Source organism: Corythoichthys intestinalis, chromosome 5, assembly GCF_030265065.1.
Source record: "Corythoichthys intestinalis isolate RoL2023-P3 chromosome 5, ASM3026506v1, whole genome shotgun sequence".
NCBI lineage: Eukaryota > Metazoa > Chordata > Actinopteri > Syngnathiformes > Syngnathidae > Corythoichthys > Corythoichthys intestinalis.
The window spans coordinates 42,958,053-42,975,217 of record NC_080399.1 but is presented as its reverse complement, the minus strand read 5'-3'; the positions used below and the strand labels follow the sequence as shown (position 1 = coordinate 42,975,217).

The 17,165-nt window shown below is 38.4% G+C and overlaps 1 protein-coding gene across 1 annotated transcript in view; it reads left to right on the top strand.

Moving 5' to 3' along the window:
• Nucleotides 1–17,165, top strand: part of tasor2 (transcription activation suppressor family member 2) — a 21,383-nt gene extending 4,218 nt beyond the window's left edge. The window contains exons 5-17 of the mRNA XM_057836232.1: nucleotides 5,449–5,540; nucleotides 5,620–5,757; nucleotides 5,840–5,943; nucleotides 6,707–6,723; nucleotides 6,806–8,749; nucleotides 8,898–9,588; nucleotides 9,665–10,070; nucleotides 10,177–12,462; nucleotides 12,544–12,663; nucleotides 12,807–12,960; nucleotides 14,266–14,371; nucleotides 14,460–14,641; nucleotides 14,847–17,165. Coding sequence (XP_057692215.1) covers nucleotides 5,449–5,540; nucleotides 5,620–5,757; nucleotides 5,840–5,943; nucleotides 6,707–6,723; nucleotides 6,806–8,749; nucleotides 8,898–9,588; nucleotides 9,665–10,070; nucleotides 10,177–12,462; nucleotides 12,544–12,663; nucleotides 12,807–12,960; nucleotides 14,266–14,371; nucleotides 14,460–14,641; nucleotides 14,847–14,929 — 6,323 coding nt within the window. The 3' untranslated portion in view covers nucleotides 14,930–17,165. The remainder of the gene's footprint in view (nucleotides 1–5,448; nucleotides 5,541–5,619; nucleotides 5,758–5,839; nucleotides 5,944–6,706; nucleotides 6,724–6,805; nucleotides 8,750–8,897; nucleotides 9,589–9,664; nucleotides 10,071–10,176; nucleotides 12,463–12,543; nucleotides 12,664–12,806; nucleotides 12,961–14,265; nucleotides 14,372–14,459; nucleotides 14,642–14,846) is intronic.

The window sequence follows — 17,165 nt, the reverse complement described above, 5'->3', positions numbered from 1 at the left end:
AATTTGTCCAAATCACATCATTTACGCGTCAAAAATCTCAGGATATTGCTATTATTTTTCTTGCAGCAAAAATATACAGCTACGCCAAAATTTGCCAAAAACATTCCCATTCATTTCCAATAAACACAATTTCCCATTCATTTCCAATGGCCAAATTCACCATTCTATTGACAGGAAATCACCTGTGATCACCAAAAAGTGATCACTTCCTGAAACACCCTGAAATGCCCACTAATCAACAGGAAGTGACCCGATAGAATAAACCAACCATCACAGCAAAGGTAACATCGCAATTTCTCCCAAAATTGCATTTTCTAGTTTAAAACAAAACAAAAACATAATGATTTGGCGTCCCATTTATGTGGACATCACATTTTAGGCCACACTTGGACCAAATGCTAACCTAACATTGTGGCCTACATGAGCTAAATCTGTGATGTCCACATATGTAGATGCCAGGCCAAGGCTTTTTTTAAAAAAATTTTATTTATTACCAAAAATATTTGGACGCCAGGTCTAAATTCTGTTTTAATTATTAATGATAATTAGTATTTTGTTCTGAAATAAATACTATTCTACATTAATAAAGTGTTAATAAAACAACAATACAATTAAAATGGGTTTTTTAGATCACACTCATGATTTATTTACTCAATCAAAACAGTTAAAATGTAATGATCTTATAAAATGCAACACATCAATATTTTTATTCAAAGCATTTCATAAATTATTACCCCTCAATTTACAATGTCTTTTTACAGTGCAAGAGCAATCTCATAATTTGAGAAGATTTGCTAACTATTCACAACCAAAATTTCGGACTACTCTTAAAGGATTCTGTATGTGGGGTAAAACTCTGGAACAGTTTGGGATTACATTATAAGCAGTGTCAAAGTATCCAGAAATTCAAATTGCTGTATAAACATCAGGTCTGGTCACGATATATGGAAAGAGGTCTTTAAATGTCTTGGGTGTATGTAGAAATATTACATGTTTTATTCATAATATTTAGTACATATGTAATAGTTACTCATATTTATTATTAGTGATGTGTGTGTGTATGTATATAATATATATATGTATATATGTATATATATTGTGTATATATATATATATATATATTGGTGTTATTATGATTACTGCAACTATTATTATTATTATTATCGATGTAATCATTATGATTAGTACAGCTGTTGTAGGGAAGTGACTGCATTCCTATGGAATTTTTGGAGTGAAATGGGGGTGGGACTCAAAAAGCTCGGCTTCTTCCCACTCCTTTTCGAGCTACACGTGTATGTATTGTTATTATTTTTGTTACATTCATCATTACTGTTTAATTTTTTTTTTTTTTTTTTCCATACTTGTTGTTTTTGGTTGTTATTGCTCGAAATAAAAATCAATCAATCAATCAATCAAAAATGTATAAAAACAAACACAATCTGGTTAAGACCCCAAATTACACTCTAATGTTGTTTTATTTATTTTCTTTTATAGTATTTCAATGAGTGCCCAAAAAAGGGTTACGTCAATGTCATAGCGCAACAGTGGTTAGTGTGTCTGCACCACAGTTGAGAGTTCCTGGGTTCTTTTAAGTCTGGTCAGTAGTTAGTCAAGGTACCACTGTCTGTTTTGGTATACTATAAAACTTGAAACAACTTTTTAACACACAGCCAGAGCAGCAACACATACAAGTACATACAAGCAGATCATACAAACAATGCTGATTGACTTTGACTCTTCAGTTCTACTCTGTCTACAATTTGTCACGTGCTTCTACAATGGTGTGAAATGTGGATATTTAATTATGGTCTTGCCGGTCTATAATTTAAAAAAAAAAAAAAAAACACTTAAAAATGTGGTCGATAACTGTAGCGTAAATGATGAACTGCAAAACAGTGGAAGTTTGCTCTAAATTTCCAAGTCAAGGTGCATGGTACGAGCAGTCTTAGAATAACAGTCAAAGTCCAATGTTGTGCTATCAGTTGTAGGAAGAAATCATCACGTTTTACTGCCACTACAAACGTTGCGCAATGTTCGACAAAGAAAAGCATAAAACTTATTTCCACAAAATATCTTTGTTCATTTATCAGACTTTCTGGAAAAGTAGCTTTCCAAAACCTCAGTCAATAAACTACATTGCATTAAAGCAACTCTAGGTAACTTTTCAAGCTTCATAAAATATTTTCATAACATTTGTGATAATATGTTAACTGACAACTAGTTGGATGACACCTCTTTTATATCTTGAGGAGGTCTGTATCGCTTTCACTGACACTAAAGCCCCTTTCACACACGTCGAAACACTAGGAAAATAGCGGGATTTAAATGTGCAGCCCTTGTATCTGAACACAATTTCCCTGGTCGACTCACACAGAGATTACGCGGACATTTCATTTCGCGTCTTAGTATAGTGTCCGGGACTTTCCTGGGAAGCGGTGTGCGCGAAAGCAGGCGTTAAATTCTCGGGTCACAGCACGAGGGCAGATGGCGTAAATATTTTGGCGGGCCAATCGACACTTCGTCTTTCTTCGCAGTAAGACGAAAAGCGGTAAACAAACATCGAAATTATAAACATAGCGTAGCTGGAAATAGCTAAACTAAACTGAAAACATAACAAAATTGAATTGCTTCAGGATCGTAGAGCTGAGGAAGAAAGAGTCCATTATCCATCCTTTTGAAATGTGTGGTTTATTTTGTTGCCGATGTTAGGGTCCCCTACTGCGGAAACAAGGTTGTAATTCAAAGCAAAAAACAACGGAGGGATGCGTTCAAGGGTTTATTAAATACAAACAAATATACACACGATCGCGGAAAAGAGGGATGAACACAGTGGGTCAATAATACTGTCCTAAGCCGTAGGCAGAGAGCCGATAAGACAACAAAACAAATAGAAGCCAGCGGGCTTCTTCCTTCCCCCGGCGGCTTTCGGGCTGGCTCCCCAGCGGTTAGAATCCACTGTATCAAATACCAGCACAACGTAAGGGATTTCAAAAAAAGGGCGGCAGAGGTGTCGAATGGCACCCGGCAAGTTAATATCCCGGCAACCTTCTTTTGGATCGCCCGGGCTTCAATACAGTCTTGATGAGCTTGAATTGGCTGCAGTTACGACGTCAGGAAACTCCCTCTGGAACAAAATACGATTTGACCAACATTGTGACAGACGATTCCGACCAAAAATGACGTAATGTCCAGGTTATAAAATTGCGTGCCAGTGGGCAACACAGGACAAGTGTGTGAAAGTGTTCAACCAGCGTCATTCTCGGGACATCTCTACATCCGTGAAAGCAGTGACGCGAGTAAATCCCACGTCACCTTACACGGGGATTTACCGGGATATGTGTGTGAAAAGGGCTTAATTAACTTTGAGGAGGGTGGCAGGAACAAAAAAAACCTGCAAATGTGCTGACTGCTTTACGGCATACATCACTTCGCCCTTTCCCCATTCATTATAAAAACGGAAGTCAATGCAAACACTTTCGCGCAAACTCTGTTAAAATGGCAGAGCAACAAAAGAGACAAAAAGTTTTGTCTGAGGAGGAAAAAATAGGAAGGCTACCTATACAGATATACAGAATAAACATTGGCCGAGCTTTCACTCTCTGGCGGGAAAAACCCCCCCTCAACCGATTTTGTTAGCGCTGACGAGTTCGGGTCGGGTGGGTTGGTTTAGCCAGACTAAGCCACGCGGTTGCTAACGGTTATATGCTATTGTTTAGCCACAGCTGAATTCCTTAGTCATTACCTTATTGTTTTTCATCTTACACAGAGCCGCTGGAAACAGAAATGTTGTGTAATCCATCTGCAGGCGACCGGAAGACTGATATTTGATTAATTCATGATTTTACGACACTTTGCGGGTGTGCACTGGTCCTCATGGGAAACACATTCTTACTTAAGGCAAAACACTACCGCTTTTGACCACCAGCATCACTAAAATTGACCAAATCTGAAACCTGCCAAGTGTTGCTTTAAGATACAGGTCACCCAACCAGTTTTTGGGTGGTGCTATATCAGCTGTTTCAACACCTTCACCTTATGTGAATTCACACTCATTTGCTCAAGTCCTGAAAGAAATACAGGGTCTATCCATTAATCATCAAAAGTTAATTGGCAGGGTCGCATAATAGGCACATGCAAAATTGAGAAGAGGTTTTGGGTAAGTATACCAATATGATATGCAAGATTTGGAATTTTCGTTATAATGTTAGAAATTAGCATTATATATATCATAACAGTTTAGTTATTTCAGATGAATTAGACCATTGCAGGCCCATTGCATGTTTGTGTGTGCTGATGTCTGCTCTAATATTGTTATGTGGCTTAACGTCCAAAAGCAGCGATCAAATGCTACTAAAATGTACTTAGATATATTTACCCATGCTCACTTCAGCCACTGATAATATCAAAACGATCAGTAATATATTTTTTATTTTATGGACAAAAAAATATTTCGAATGGGTTCTTCCTATGGCTGAAGGGCTTATACCATAAAATAACAATCAGTTGTCACCAAAGCCTTTGTGTGGACAAATATTACTGCATGTACACATACTAATTTCAACCAACCACTTAAAAAAAGTCACAAAGATCGGCCCAATGTTTTTCAATGTATACATATCTTAACCTATCCAGGTTACGCCTTCTTTACAACTTGCATGAATTAAATATACACACTTTAAAAAGACCCTAATTTGCATTATTAAACTATTTATTATAGCCTTACAAATTTATTGCATCTGATTTATTTGTATTTTAATTTTTTTTTTTTTTTTCATTTGGTTACCGTTTGTACCGTACCTTTTTGAATATTGACAGTGAGAAGTGTAGTTTGCTAGAGACTGATTATTAACTGCGACTAATTTTGTATAAATATCTAATATCTGATTAGAATGTTTCTATAAAACTACCGCTTTAAAAAATCAATAGAAACATAAAGTTGTGAAATGAATCCAAATTGAATGATATGAGAGAGAAAAACAAATCTTTTGGAGGGGACCGGATCCCCCAGCCCAACTTTAAACACCATATGAAGTATTTTAAAAACTATTTATTTTTGTGAGTAGACACAATGGTTTACTGGTTAGGATGATGCCTTACATTTCTGAGATCAATGGTTCAATTCCAGGCTCTGGCACACCAGTTTGGAGTTTGCATGTTCTCCCCATCCTGGGAGGTCTTCGGGTTCTCCAGTTTTCCGGTTCCAACATCCCCAAAACATGCATGATAGGATGATTGAATACGACAAATTTTCCGTAGGAATGCATATGCGCATGTTCGTCTCGTTGTGCCATGAAACTGGCTGGCAACCAGTTCTGGTTTTAACCATGGTCAGCAACCCTCGTGAGGATAAGCAGTACAAATAATGAACGTATATATTTTTGTGGGTTTATAGACGATATATTCATTGCATGCATGATTTCAAAGTGTACTTCTTTAATTGTCTTTCAGGGGTTTACGTCTCAATGTTCTCTGACTGTTTGAGCCCAGAGCGCTGGCAGGATGGCCAATCGGGATACATTGTCATAATCAAGCTGACGACGGTACGAAGAAACTGTGTGGTTGGTGATAATGAATCATCTAACTTGTAAATTAATTGCGAAAGCCATTTCCCATTCACAGGGGAGAGTCAGAAGAGTTTCTGAGAACCACACCAAGGATATCTGTGCACCCACTGTGGGTTTTGACTGCCATGTGTCCCAGGACCTGGCCTCGGTGACGACTCAAACCAGCTTCTCTCTCGCATTCGAGAGAAGCCAAGTAATTATGGACCTCCGATATAACCACCATGAATAGCTCGTGGAAATTCTCATTTTTTGTGCCTCTAATGTCCTTTCCACAGTGTTATATTTACGAGCTGCTTGATAATGGAAGTAACAAAACTGCGCAGTCACCCAGCCTCACCTGCCCATTTGCTATCGTAGCTTTTTCCTATAAAAAAAGAAGGTGGGCTTTAACATGAATACTGTATTCTATTTAAGGATGTGACACAGTGGGACCTCCAAGTTGAAATTTCAATATGCAGTTTTGTTTAAATCTTCCTTTTCAATCACAGGAAAACTTTCTGGACCCACCCATTATACTATAGTTTAAAAACCATGATAAAAACCTCATTTAAAGACGTACAAAAAAAAGATTAAAATAATACAAAGTTAAGTCCCTCCCACATGGAACACTCGTATAAAATCACCTGGAGGAAACTAAAAGACACTTGCTCACACAGTTTTCCAAGTGAGAGCCAAAACGTGCTTGCTTTAAGCTGTTTCAGGCCAAGTTGAAAGTTACAGTAAAATGACCACAAAAAAAAATCCACTTGCATATTCCATCACCAAAATGTTTAACCAAATCATGAAATTTCATTAATTTAAAAAAAAAAAAAAAAAAAAAAGCACCAACCGAATGCTAGCATATAATGTGAAGAAAGGTTGTTAAGAAAGGTTATTAGCAAATGTGTCAAGGTAGAACTTTTAAGTGTTAGTGTGGTCTGGTGCATAACACTATCCGAGACCAAGACTTGTCCGAGAGCGAGACATGACCAAGATTTTTGGGACTGAGATTGGAACATTAAACCGTTTAAAAACCATAGTAAGGTTTTGCAGTGAAACCATATTGGCCGTTTCTTGTTTATACTGGATGTTTCACTTAAGAGGTCCTACTGTACAGTCCACTTGGTGTGATAACTATATAAACATTTGTTTTTCTTTTTCAGAACATTGGCAATTAAGGGTAAGTAAATGCAGATTAAAAATAAATAACCTCACACTCACATGGTATTTGAAACAAGTGTCTTTTTCTTGGTTAATCACAGAGCCCAAACCATGTGGCTTCATCTCATGTGAAATTCTCAGAATTTTGCCGGTTCTACATTTACCAGAAGGCGAAGTCAAGAAAACTAAACTGGAACAAAACAAAGAACTCCATAAAGTGCTGGCAGACCCCATGCAAACTTATACAGTGTTGCTAAATCAAGACGAGGCACCAGTTACAACTCTGGCACCAACTGTAAATGACACCAATAGCTCTTTATCATCTTCTTCTAAGCCAGTCAGTCCTCTGCATACAGGAGCCAAAGATCAGATAATTGTTGAAAAGACTCCTGCAAAGTTGGAGACAAGTACCATCAAAGCAATAACTGGAGGATCCGTTGCAACAATTAATCGCCAAAAACTGAAAAGGAACGATGAATTGCCCAATAACAACAATGATCTCGGAGTGAAAAAATCCCAGACTCCAGACATTCCTGCAGAATTGGTTTTAAACAGCACGTGTGGAAAGAATAGAGCTGAGAAAAGTCCAGTTAGTCCTACTAAATTGGAGACAAGTGTAGGCGAAGTCTGCTCTGAAGCAACAAGTGCACCAAATAATCTTCAAGTGCTGAACAAAACTGATGATCAAAGAGTCCAAAACTTCCAAATTAATGATCCAGCAGAGCTGATGGTGGACTTCAACTCTAAGCAAAATTCTGTCAGCCCTGCAAAGTTAGGGACAGTTTCTGGCGAAGATGGAGCAATGGTTGCACCAAATGATCTGCCAGTGCCGAAAGGACTAGATGATCTAACAGTGAAAACTGTACAGATTACTGACGTCCCAGCAGAGCTGATTTTCAGCTTCACCTCTGAGCAAAGTGTAGCAGCGGAGAGTCGAGTCAATCCTGTACCTCCAAAGAAGTCTTTGCCTGCTAAGCGCAATAGAGTTTTTGAATACTCAAAGATCGCTAGTCTTACAAGAAAACAACAAAGAAAATATTTGGAATGGAAATATTCCAGAAATAAAATAGACTCAACCGAAACATGTTTTGAGACTCCCGGGATCGAGAAAATTGATCAATCTTCACAAGCTGATCAGCTCAGTAATCAGGCTGAGCAAAAAACGGCAACTTCAAATTTGGATTGGGATAAGCTCAAAAGTTTGATAATTAATGGCCGTAAAGTGAAACCTGTATCTGCTGAGTCTGTAGTGATGAGAAATCCAGGAAAACGGACTCTGCTTAGCCCTGTTGCAATGGACCTGGAAGGTCTCGTGAGGGAGAAATCTGAGCGTTGGAACTTGAATCCTGTCCTAAGTGAATGTGGAAGAGTCTTAGTTCCTTATGGCTCAAGGGATAAAGCTCATTTGGCCAAGTCTTTCTTGGAAAAAGCAAATGTTAAACAGCTATCATCCCATACAAAAGCCCCTAATGCACTTAGAATGGAGCACCACAAGCGCAGCGCATCTCCAGAATTGGAAAAGCATGAGAATGACATAATTAAGTCCCAGGCAGCAAATGCAGCACAAACCACACTGCAAGAGACAGAGGATGGTCAAAATCTGGTTCAAGCAGGTGTTCATGAACTCACGCAGCCCATCTCTGACCAGTGTCCTACAAAGCATGAACCAAGATGTGTCCTTTCAAGCAGGAAGACAAGAAAGTATCACTTCGATTTACATGAAAATCCTGAAGATGTCATTGCTGAGACAGAGCCTTGTCTGAAGAAAAACAGAGTTGACGCTGACGTCAAGTCATCAACAAGTTCAGCTGACACCGCAGTGGAACTTGAAGAGTCAACACTGCAGGCAGTCAAGCATGGAGAGATGCCTAATATGTTAAAGCAAAGCGGGGTGGAGTACACTTATATAAGAAAAGCTTTGTTGGAGACGCAGGTCAAAAAGGCTCAAATCCTATGCAGACCTCCATCCATTTACCCCAAATGGAAGAGGATTAAAACACTCAGGAAGCACGTTGACATCTCACGGGAACACTTTAAAAAGACATGTGAGTCACTTTTTTTATTACAGCTGTCCCTTGTCCCACAACATGTCCTTTCTTTACGGGTGTATAAGCTATAAATCGAGGTGCAATAAAAAGGTGCCTTAATTATATATATATTTTTTTTATTTCTGTGTCCCTTTTGTTTTTACAGGGTGGATGCACCTTAAATCATCTCATACCAGTGAAACTGTCAAAGACTGTACCCGCAATTATTCTGTCAGGAAGAAAACAGCAGCCTTAAACCCATCAACAGATGCTTTGACTTTACTAGCTGATCTGGCGCTAGGGGGCAATAATGAGTTGGTTTCATCACAACCAGATAGAAAAGTTGAGAGCCAGCCTCAGTCAGGTTTGAGGAAGAGTGACTGTTCAAAAGATGTCACTTGTGATGCTAAAGTGTCGGTTCTTCATGCTCTGCTGGGACAGCCTGTGACTAGACCCTCACCAAACGCTCTCATCGAAGGTGATGAGTTGGTTCGTTTGTTGTGTAAAGAACATGCTTACTCATTACCACAGTATACCTTGATACCCTCTGGTTTACCAGGCACACCCTTCCAAGTATCCCCTTTAAGTGGTTCTACTGGATTGCGATATAGGCATCACACAACATTTGGTCTTCAAACACCACACGCCTCTGATAATCTGGAGGACGAAAACAAGATTTGTGGGCCTTCAGACCATTCAAGGAAATGGATGTATTTGTTTAACCACAACCGTAGTTTTGTTTGCAATCATGGATCTGTTCAAGTTACACGGCAATGGAAGGAAAAGTATGACTTTGATCGAGACAGCAGGTTTGCAAGCGACTCGAAGGACAGAACCATCATCAGAGCCTTGCACGGGTAAGTACAAAGCTGAAACAAATATTTAAGTCTTAATTTGTTGATCTCATTGTCCATTTTTTTCTCATTTTCGTAGCCCATGGGATTTTTCGGTACAAGATACTATGGAAGACATGCAGCTCATTGTCCACATGTGGATTGGTTTCTTCTATAGCCGCTCAACAGCAAGGTCCATTGACTTCGGCTCAAACCTTGCAACCCAGCATTCAGACGAGGGTTCGGCTGCAGAGATAACATCCCGGGCTCAGTATCAGCTCGAAGTTGATCGTTTTTCTTTACCACAAGGTCTAGAAAATACAACAGAACTTTACTTTTCTGATGTGTCTGACCTCAGCAACAACTCTTTAGATCAAGGATCTGATGTTTTGAACTGGTCTTTTGGAAACTCTGATACATTCAAGGTTCTCCATCCAGATCCTCTAGACAACAGTATAAAGGCATCAAATTCACAAAGAAGACTAAAAGAAAAACCAACAACACAGGTTTGGACTGATGACAGTTACTTAGAAAAAAAGAAAAAACATTCAGTGTTCCGTTTTATTTTTCTTTTTAGACAATTATTTACTCTGAATATTTTTTTTCTTTCAGAGTTACCAAACAATGATTCTCTCTGCAGATACTCTGAAAAAAAGCAGCAATGAGCATCATTTGTCTCTTTCACAAGAGGATGGATACCTGCAGCACAAGGACTTGCCCTCTCTAAAAGAGGATTTAACCCACAAACAAGTAGAGATGGAGATGATCTCAGTTGGGACAGAGAATCGTGGTATGGTTGTTGGAATGGACAGTTTGTTAGATAAATCTAATCATGAAGAGTTCGATTTAAAAGGTGGGTCCGATGCCACAAAGCTCAAGTTGCTAAAAGACAGTGATCTATCTTTAAAAGAAAGAGAGCTCCACAAAGATGCGGGTGAAGCATCTTCTTCAGTACCTCAAATGGAACACAAAAACTCAAATACCTTTTGCAACAGAAATCTCTCAAAAAGTGAAACATCTGAAGCAGAAGAGGCCAAAGACTCTACATTTGCAAAGGATTGTTGTAAAAGAAGTAACAATCAATTTGTAAAAGCAGCTGATGAGGATAGCTGCATTTCTGTATTCACTGCAGAAAATGGCCGTGATTTAAGCGATTACCCGTTAACAATTGTGTTTGAGAGTGACGATTCAGAAACGGAAGTTCAAAGTATAGAACCTAATGACAAAGAGAAAAAAAAAGAAAAACAGCAATCACCAACTGGCATTGAATTACAGCCAAGAGTCTTGTGTCAGAATCAAATGAGAGCTCATGATGTTTCAGGATACACTTTTGAAACTTCGTCAGAAGTGGGTATTGGTAACAATGCGTCGTCATCAGAAAGTATTTCTTCGGTAAACTGTAAGATGACAAATTTTACTTCCCAAAAAACATACAGTCTTGAAACAGAAAGCTCCTACAATCCAACGAGTCCCTTTCATTTTAGAATAGGGGCTGGTAAAGATGAAAAGAGGGCAACAGTAGCTCCAAAACATTCGCTACCTAAATTAATTCAATTTAAAAATGTAAAACATTTCGGATCCCATTCAGAATTCGTTAAAAACGCACAAAATAAGCTTCAAGATATCCATTGTGAAGTGATACATCCATTAAATGGCCTTTCGGGAAAGAATTCTCCACCTACAGACCATCAGAGTCATGTTGTAGATGTTGCTAACAACACAAGTATGGGTTATCCCAAAAACATTCCAGAGTTGTCATCTCAGAAACTATCAGCACTCAAAGTGAGTGAAACCAGACACCCGGATATTGTAGGAGATACTGATGAGACCATCAATGGCATCATACATGAAAGGGCATACAATCAACAAAATAATTTGAGTCAATGTGGACCTGTTCAACTTGAAATTAATCTGGAATCAATTAAAGAGAGACAAGATAAGAAAGTGGAAGAAATCCCCTGTGGGGTAGTAAGTCCCTTAAAAGTACAAAACCCTTCACCTACAGGGTGCCAGAGTTCGGTTGAGGGTACTGTTCGGAAGCAAGCAGAAGCAGAGTTTGCCATAGCAACTAATTCCTTCAAAAGTGTAGGAGAACTTTTACTATGCAGAGAATCAGTGCTCCAGGTTGCTGATGCCAGCCAGGCTGATGCTACTGTATCAGTAGGAGGAGGTGTAATGGGTTTCACCGTAGCCCAAACACATCAACAAAGTATTTTAATTGAGTCTAAAACTCTAAAACAATTAGAGTCTGATGTGGAATGTGAAGGAAGAGATCAGAATATTGAAGAAATCCGCTGTGCCGTTATATTTCCCTTGGGTGGCTTTTCTGAAGAAAACTCATCACTCACAGGATCTCAGAATTCATTTGATGAGATTGTCAGGAAGAAGACAGAAACTGAATTTGACAAGAGAAGCGGTTCACCCAAAAGCATCATAAAACGGTCACCTCGCAGAGTATCAGTGCTAAAGGTCAGTGAAACCAGCCAGATGAATATTGCAGAAGGCTGGTTGGACTATGAGTCCACGAGTCATAAAGAAAATGATAAACCAAAGAGAGTACCTTCTGAGCCTCGCATCAATTGTTCAGACATCCCTGACTCCAGGATAGACACAAAGTCAAGTTTAGCTAGTCAGATTGAGACAACAAACGTGAAAGTCACTCTTGGTCAACACTCAAATGACACTAAGGACAGGAATGCAAAGCCATCCCAGGCTGCCTCTACCTCACAATGCTTGCGACCTGAACCTTTGGATTGCTTAGTTGATACATTGCTGTTAAAACACAAACCAGGAGAGTATCGCTGCGATGTCCCAACTTGCAGTAAAGAATCATTGACAACAAAATGCAGATTCTACATGTTGGTAACATCAGAGGATTCCTTCTTTGAGGAAACAAAGGTAAAAAAAACACATTTAATTACAACTTAAAGTGATCTCTGTGGATAAAAAGAATACAACTTTCTGTTAATTTTTCCAAAGGCATGTTTAGAAGAAGCAGGTCATACAGCTGTACAACCAGCCCAGTTCTTACTAAGCAAAGAGTGTTCATCTATGCTCATCGTTGTCAGGAATGAAGACATCTCCACACACCTTTTTGAGGTATAAACACAAAGTGAATGATGGAACGTTGAGTTTGTAGCTTCGAGTCTAATTTTGGTAGTCTTTGAACAGAGCAATTGTATTTGTCAGTACCGAGTGTTGACTCTTTAAGCACATTTGATTTTGGTCTCTTGTCATGTCAGATTCCACATCTACTCGAGCTGAAAATGTCACCCAACGTGCGGTTTGCTGGCATTGATGAACCACAAGATCTTATGAATTTCACTCATCAGGAACTCTTTCTCAGTGGCGGCTTTGTGATGTTAGATCAACAGTCTTTGGAATCCCTCAGTCTCGGTACATTTCTTTTTAATACGGTTTATGATTACAGTGGTACCTTGACATATGAGTGGAACCCAGTCTGTGACTATGTTGAGAACTCAAATCACTCAAAAATAATTGCCTCTCATGCAAGGGAATTACTTTAGTTTAATTTCTCCATTTTTTTGTCCACTGTAGTGGCAGCATCTCTGAAGCCAGCTCGTACAGTATACCACAAAAGTTAGTACACCCCTCGCATTTCTGCAAATATTTAAGTATATCTTTTCATGGGACAACACTGACAAAATGACACTTTGACACAATGAAAAGTAGTCTGTGTGCAGCTTATATAATAGAGTTTATTTATTTTGCCCTCAAAATAACTCAAAGTATGGCCATTAATATCTAAACCCCCGGCAACAAAAGTGAGTACACCCCTTAGAAACTACGTACATCCCTGAATGTCCAAATTGAGTACTGCTTGTCATTTTCCCTCAAAAATGTCATGTGACTCGTTACAGGAGTGCTGTCAGCATTGTTGCAGAGATTGAAGAGGTGGGGGGGGGGGGTCAGCCAGTTAGTGCTCAGACCATACGCCGCACTCTACATCAAATTGGTGTGCATGGCTGTCACCCCAGGAGGAAGCCTCTTCTGAAGACAGTACACAAGAAAGCCCGCCTGTCTCATCAGACCATAGGACATGGTTCCAGTAATCCATGTGCTTTGTCGACATGTCTTTAGCAAACTGTTTGCGAGCTTTCTTGTGTCTTCAGAAGAGGCTTCCCCCTGGGGTGACAGCAATGCACACCAATTTGATGAAGAGTTCGGCGTATGGTCTGAGCACTTACAGGCTGACCCCCCCACCTCTTCAATCTCTGCAGCAATGCTGACACCACTCCTGTAACGAGTCACATGACATTTTGGAGGGAAAATGACAAGCAGTACTCAATTTGGACATTTAGGAATGTACGTAGTTTTTATGGGGTGTACTCACTTTTGTTGCCAGGAGTTTAGATATTAATGGCAATATTTTGAGTTATTTTGAGGGGAAAATAACTCTTATTTAAGTTGCACAGACTAATTTTCATGGTGTCAAAGTGTCATTTTGTCAGTGTTGTCCCATGAAAAGATATACTAAAATATCTGCAAAAATGCGAGCAGTGTGCTCACTTTTGTGATACACTGCAAGTCAAAATTTATCTTGCCACACCAAGTAAAAAATTAACAAGCAGCAGCTTGTAATGTGAAAATTCCCAAGTGGGGACCTCGTTCCTCAAAGTACCACTGCATTGTGAAAATGTGTCAAAATACACCAGAGTCTGATTGTTGCTGACAATTTAGACAAAGTGAAAAGATTCCTTGAAGTCCTGCAAGATCTTAACAAATCTGAGAAGTGGAAGTGGTTGTTGCACTACAGAGACAGTCGTCGATTCAAAGAAAATGCGAGGTAGGGCCATCCCTCGATAAATGTTGAGTTGGGTTGGGTTAGTAATACCTTTACTCATTGAAGTTTGAAACCATTTTTCTGCATCCAGGCTTAGTGCAGAGGAAGAAGAGAAAAAGAACTTGTTAACCTGGTCCCAAGAGACAGGACTATCTGCAGTCCTGCCGTACCATGAATGTGACGCCAAGTCAAAGGATCAACCCGACTATCTTTGTTGTCTGGTGCACTTGCAGGTCCAGAATATTGCAGCCCGGTTCCCTGTGTTTCTAACTGGTGAGCTAACAAAACTTTTTTAAGAATATATATTTTAAAATAGTTAGTAGGGTGCTTTTTGGTGGCAAAATGTCATTGATTACTGCTGACCTGAACTGAAAACATGAGTGAAAAAAATTGTGACGGGAGCTATTGATATTTGGAAATATGATATGTCTAAATTTGGAGTGCTTTAACAAGCATTTTCTTCTTATTTTTCTTACAGATACAAGGACTTCTGGTAAATTTGAGAAAAATGGAATTTTGACAACAACCGTTAACTCTTTCCTAAAGCGATTTTCTACATGACACATGGCCTGACCACAACTCTTCCATGTTCACTTGCACTTAACCACACAATGCAAACAATAAACCTCATTTCTTAATTTACTGAAAGCAAATGACCTTATCCGTTCTAATTTTATAAGATGTACAAAATGTCACTTTGTGTACCTGGTTTGGGTTTTTTTGTATTCACATATTTCAAATTTAAAGAGTAGTGTCATAAATAATACCATGGTTGTGTTTGATTTAAATAGGAGTTTTATATATAAGGGTCTGTTAGACATGTTTAATGTTTTTTGTCTAATTTAAAAAGGTAGTATACTGATATATATTTGGATTATTTTCCATGAAATTGTGTCATAAAAGATAGTGTTTTTTATATATAGATATAGATATATACATGCACACACATATATCGCTATATAGCGATGCAGGATTCATAAAGGCATAAGAAATGATGTCAAAGACAGGGTGCTCACAATCTGTTCAAAGTTTGTTTTTTGTTGGGGGGGTGACGCCTGTGATAGGAAGGTTTGCTTGAATAGTTTGCTCCTGTCACAAGCCAAAGCATTTACATAAATGGGATAAACTTTATTGTCTTTGCTATATACAAAAAAAAACAAAAAAAAAAACAATAAAAGTTGTCCTGAATGCCTGTTTTTGTCATGATGCGGGAGATTGAATGTGATATCATCAGTTACCATGGCAAGACAAAGACCACTTAACCCCTTGTCTTCTGTTAAAAAATTGATTAAATTTGATCTGTGATTTAACTCAGCCGGAAAATACTAAACTTTAGCAGTATATTGTTCTTGTCGGGTTTGACCCATTTCCAACTTTGGGTATGCAAAAATCAATCGTAGTTTTTACATATCCATATGTGGAAAACTGGTCAATTTTGACCCAAACAGAATTGCAAAGTTTAAGCCACGCCACAGAAAGATTGACCTACCACAAAGCATAGAAATAGTCATAGTGCAAGAACTGAATAAAGCTCTCTGGCTGTCAATAATGTCATTGATTTTGCTCCATTTTTTAAATTGTATTATCGGAAAAATAGTACTGCAACCTGAGAGCAAAAACGAACTAATGGGATCCCGACAACAGAAGGATTGAGAACTGGAATACCGACAGAACGTCGCTTGGATGAAATGAAAAGATCTGATCCCAAAGAGTTGTACATACTGTAAGAGGCAAAGCATGCTTGCTTCAAGCTGTTTAGAGTCAGTCCCAGATAAGGTTTCTGTAAAACTAAAAAAAAAAACCTCACAACTGCATAGTAAACAAACTATTCAACTATTGCATTATATAAGCTAGGTCCACGAGTTAAATGTATCATGTGAAATGGGCTGACTGAAATAGGCATGGAAGCTACAGTAATTATAAATATGAATTTTAGTGTGTACTTTTTTTAATTAGAAAAATAAGTTGACTAAATTACTGGTAACAATTTTTAACTTGATTAAAAAAAAAAGAAAAAAGAAAATTGGAAAAAATTAAGCTAAATGAACAGCTATAGCTAAAATAATAATTAAAAAAAAAAAAAAAGTTAAATGAAACGCTGGTTAAAAATTATGGAATCACCAGTCTCGGAGGATGTTCATGCAGTTGTTTAATTTTGCGAGAAAAAAAGCAGATCACAGACGGGACAAAAAACAGGAATTTTAAATAAAATAATTTTTTTTTTTTTAAATCTTAAGGTAAAAAATCATGACATAGTGTTGCAAAAGATAGTGGTTGCTCAAAGGCAGCTGTCTCTAAAATCTGGACCAAGTATAAACAACCCGGGAAGGCTGTTAAAAGCAAGCATACTGGTAGACCAAGGAAGACAGCATAGCATTAAGACAAAACCCAAAGCAATATCATGTCTTGAAGACAGAAAAAGCACAACAATACATGAGCGGAAACTGGAGTCGACGTTTGTGACCGAACTTTAAGAAACCGGCGAAAGGAAATGGGATATACATACAGGAAAGCTAAAAGAAAGCCATCATTAACACCTAAACCAAAAAAAATTTTTTTAAATGGGCTAAGGAAAACAAATTATGGACTGTGGCTGACTGGATAAAAGTCATATTCAGTGACGAATCACGGAGCTGCATTGGCCAAGGTGATGATACTGGAGCCGTTCCGTCAGTCATTGATGACATCAAGCTTCATGTCAGGTAAAGGCACTTGGGAGATGACTATAATCACATCTTCATTAAATGCACAAGTTAACATTGATATGTTGGACACTTTTCTTTATGGGGCGCCGTTT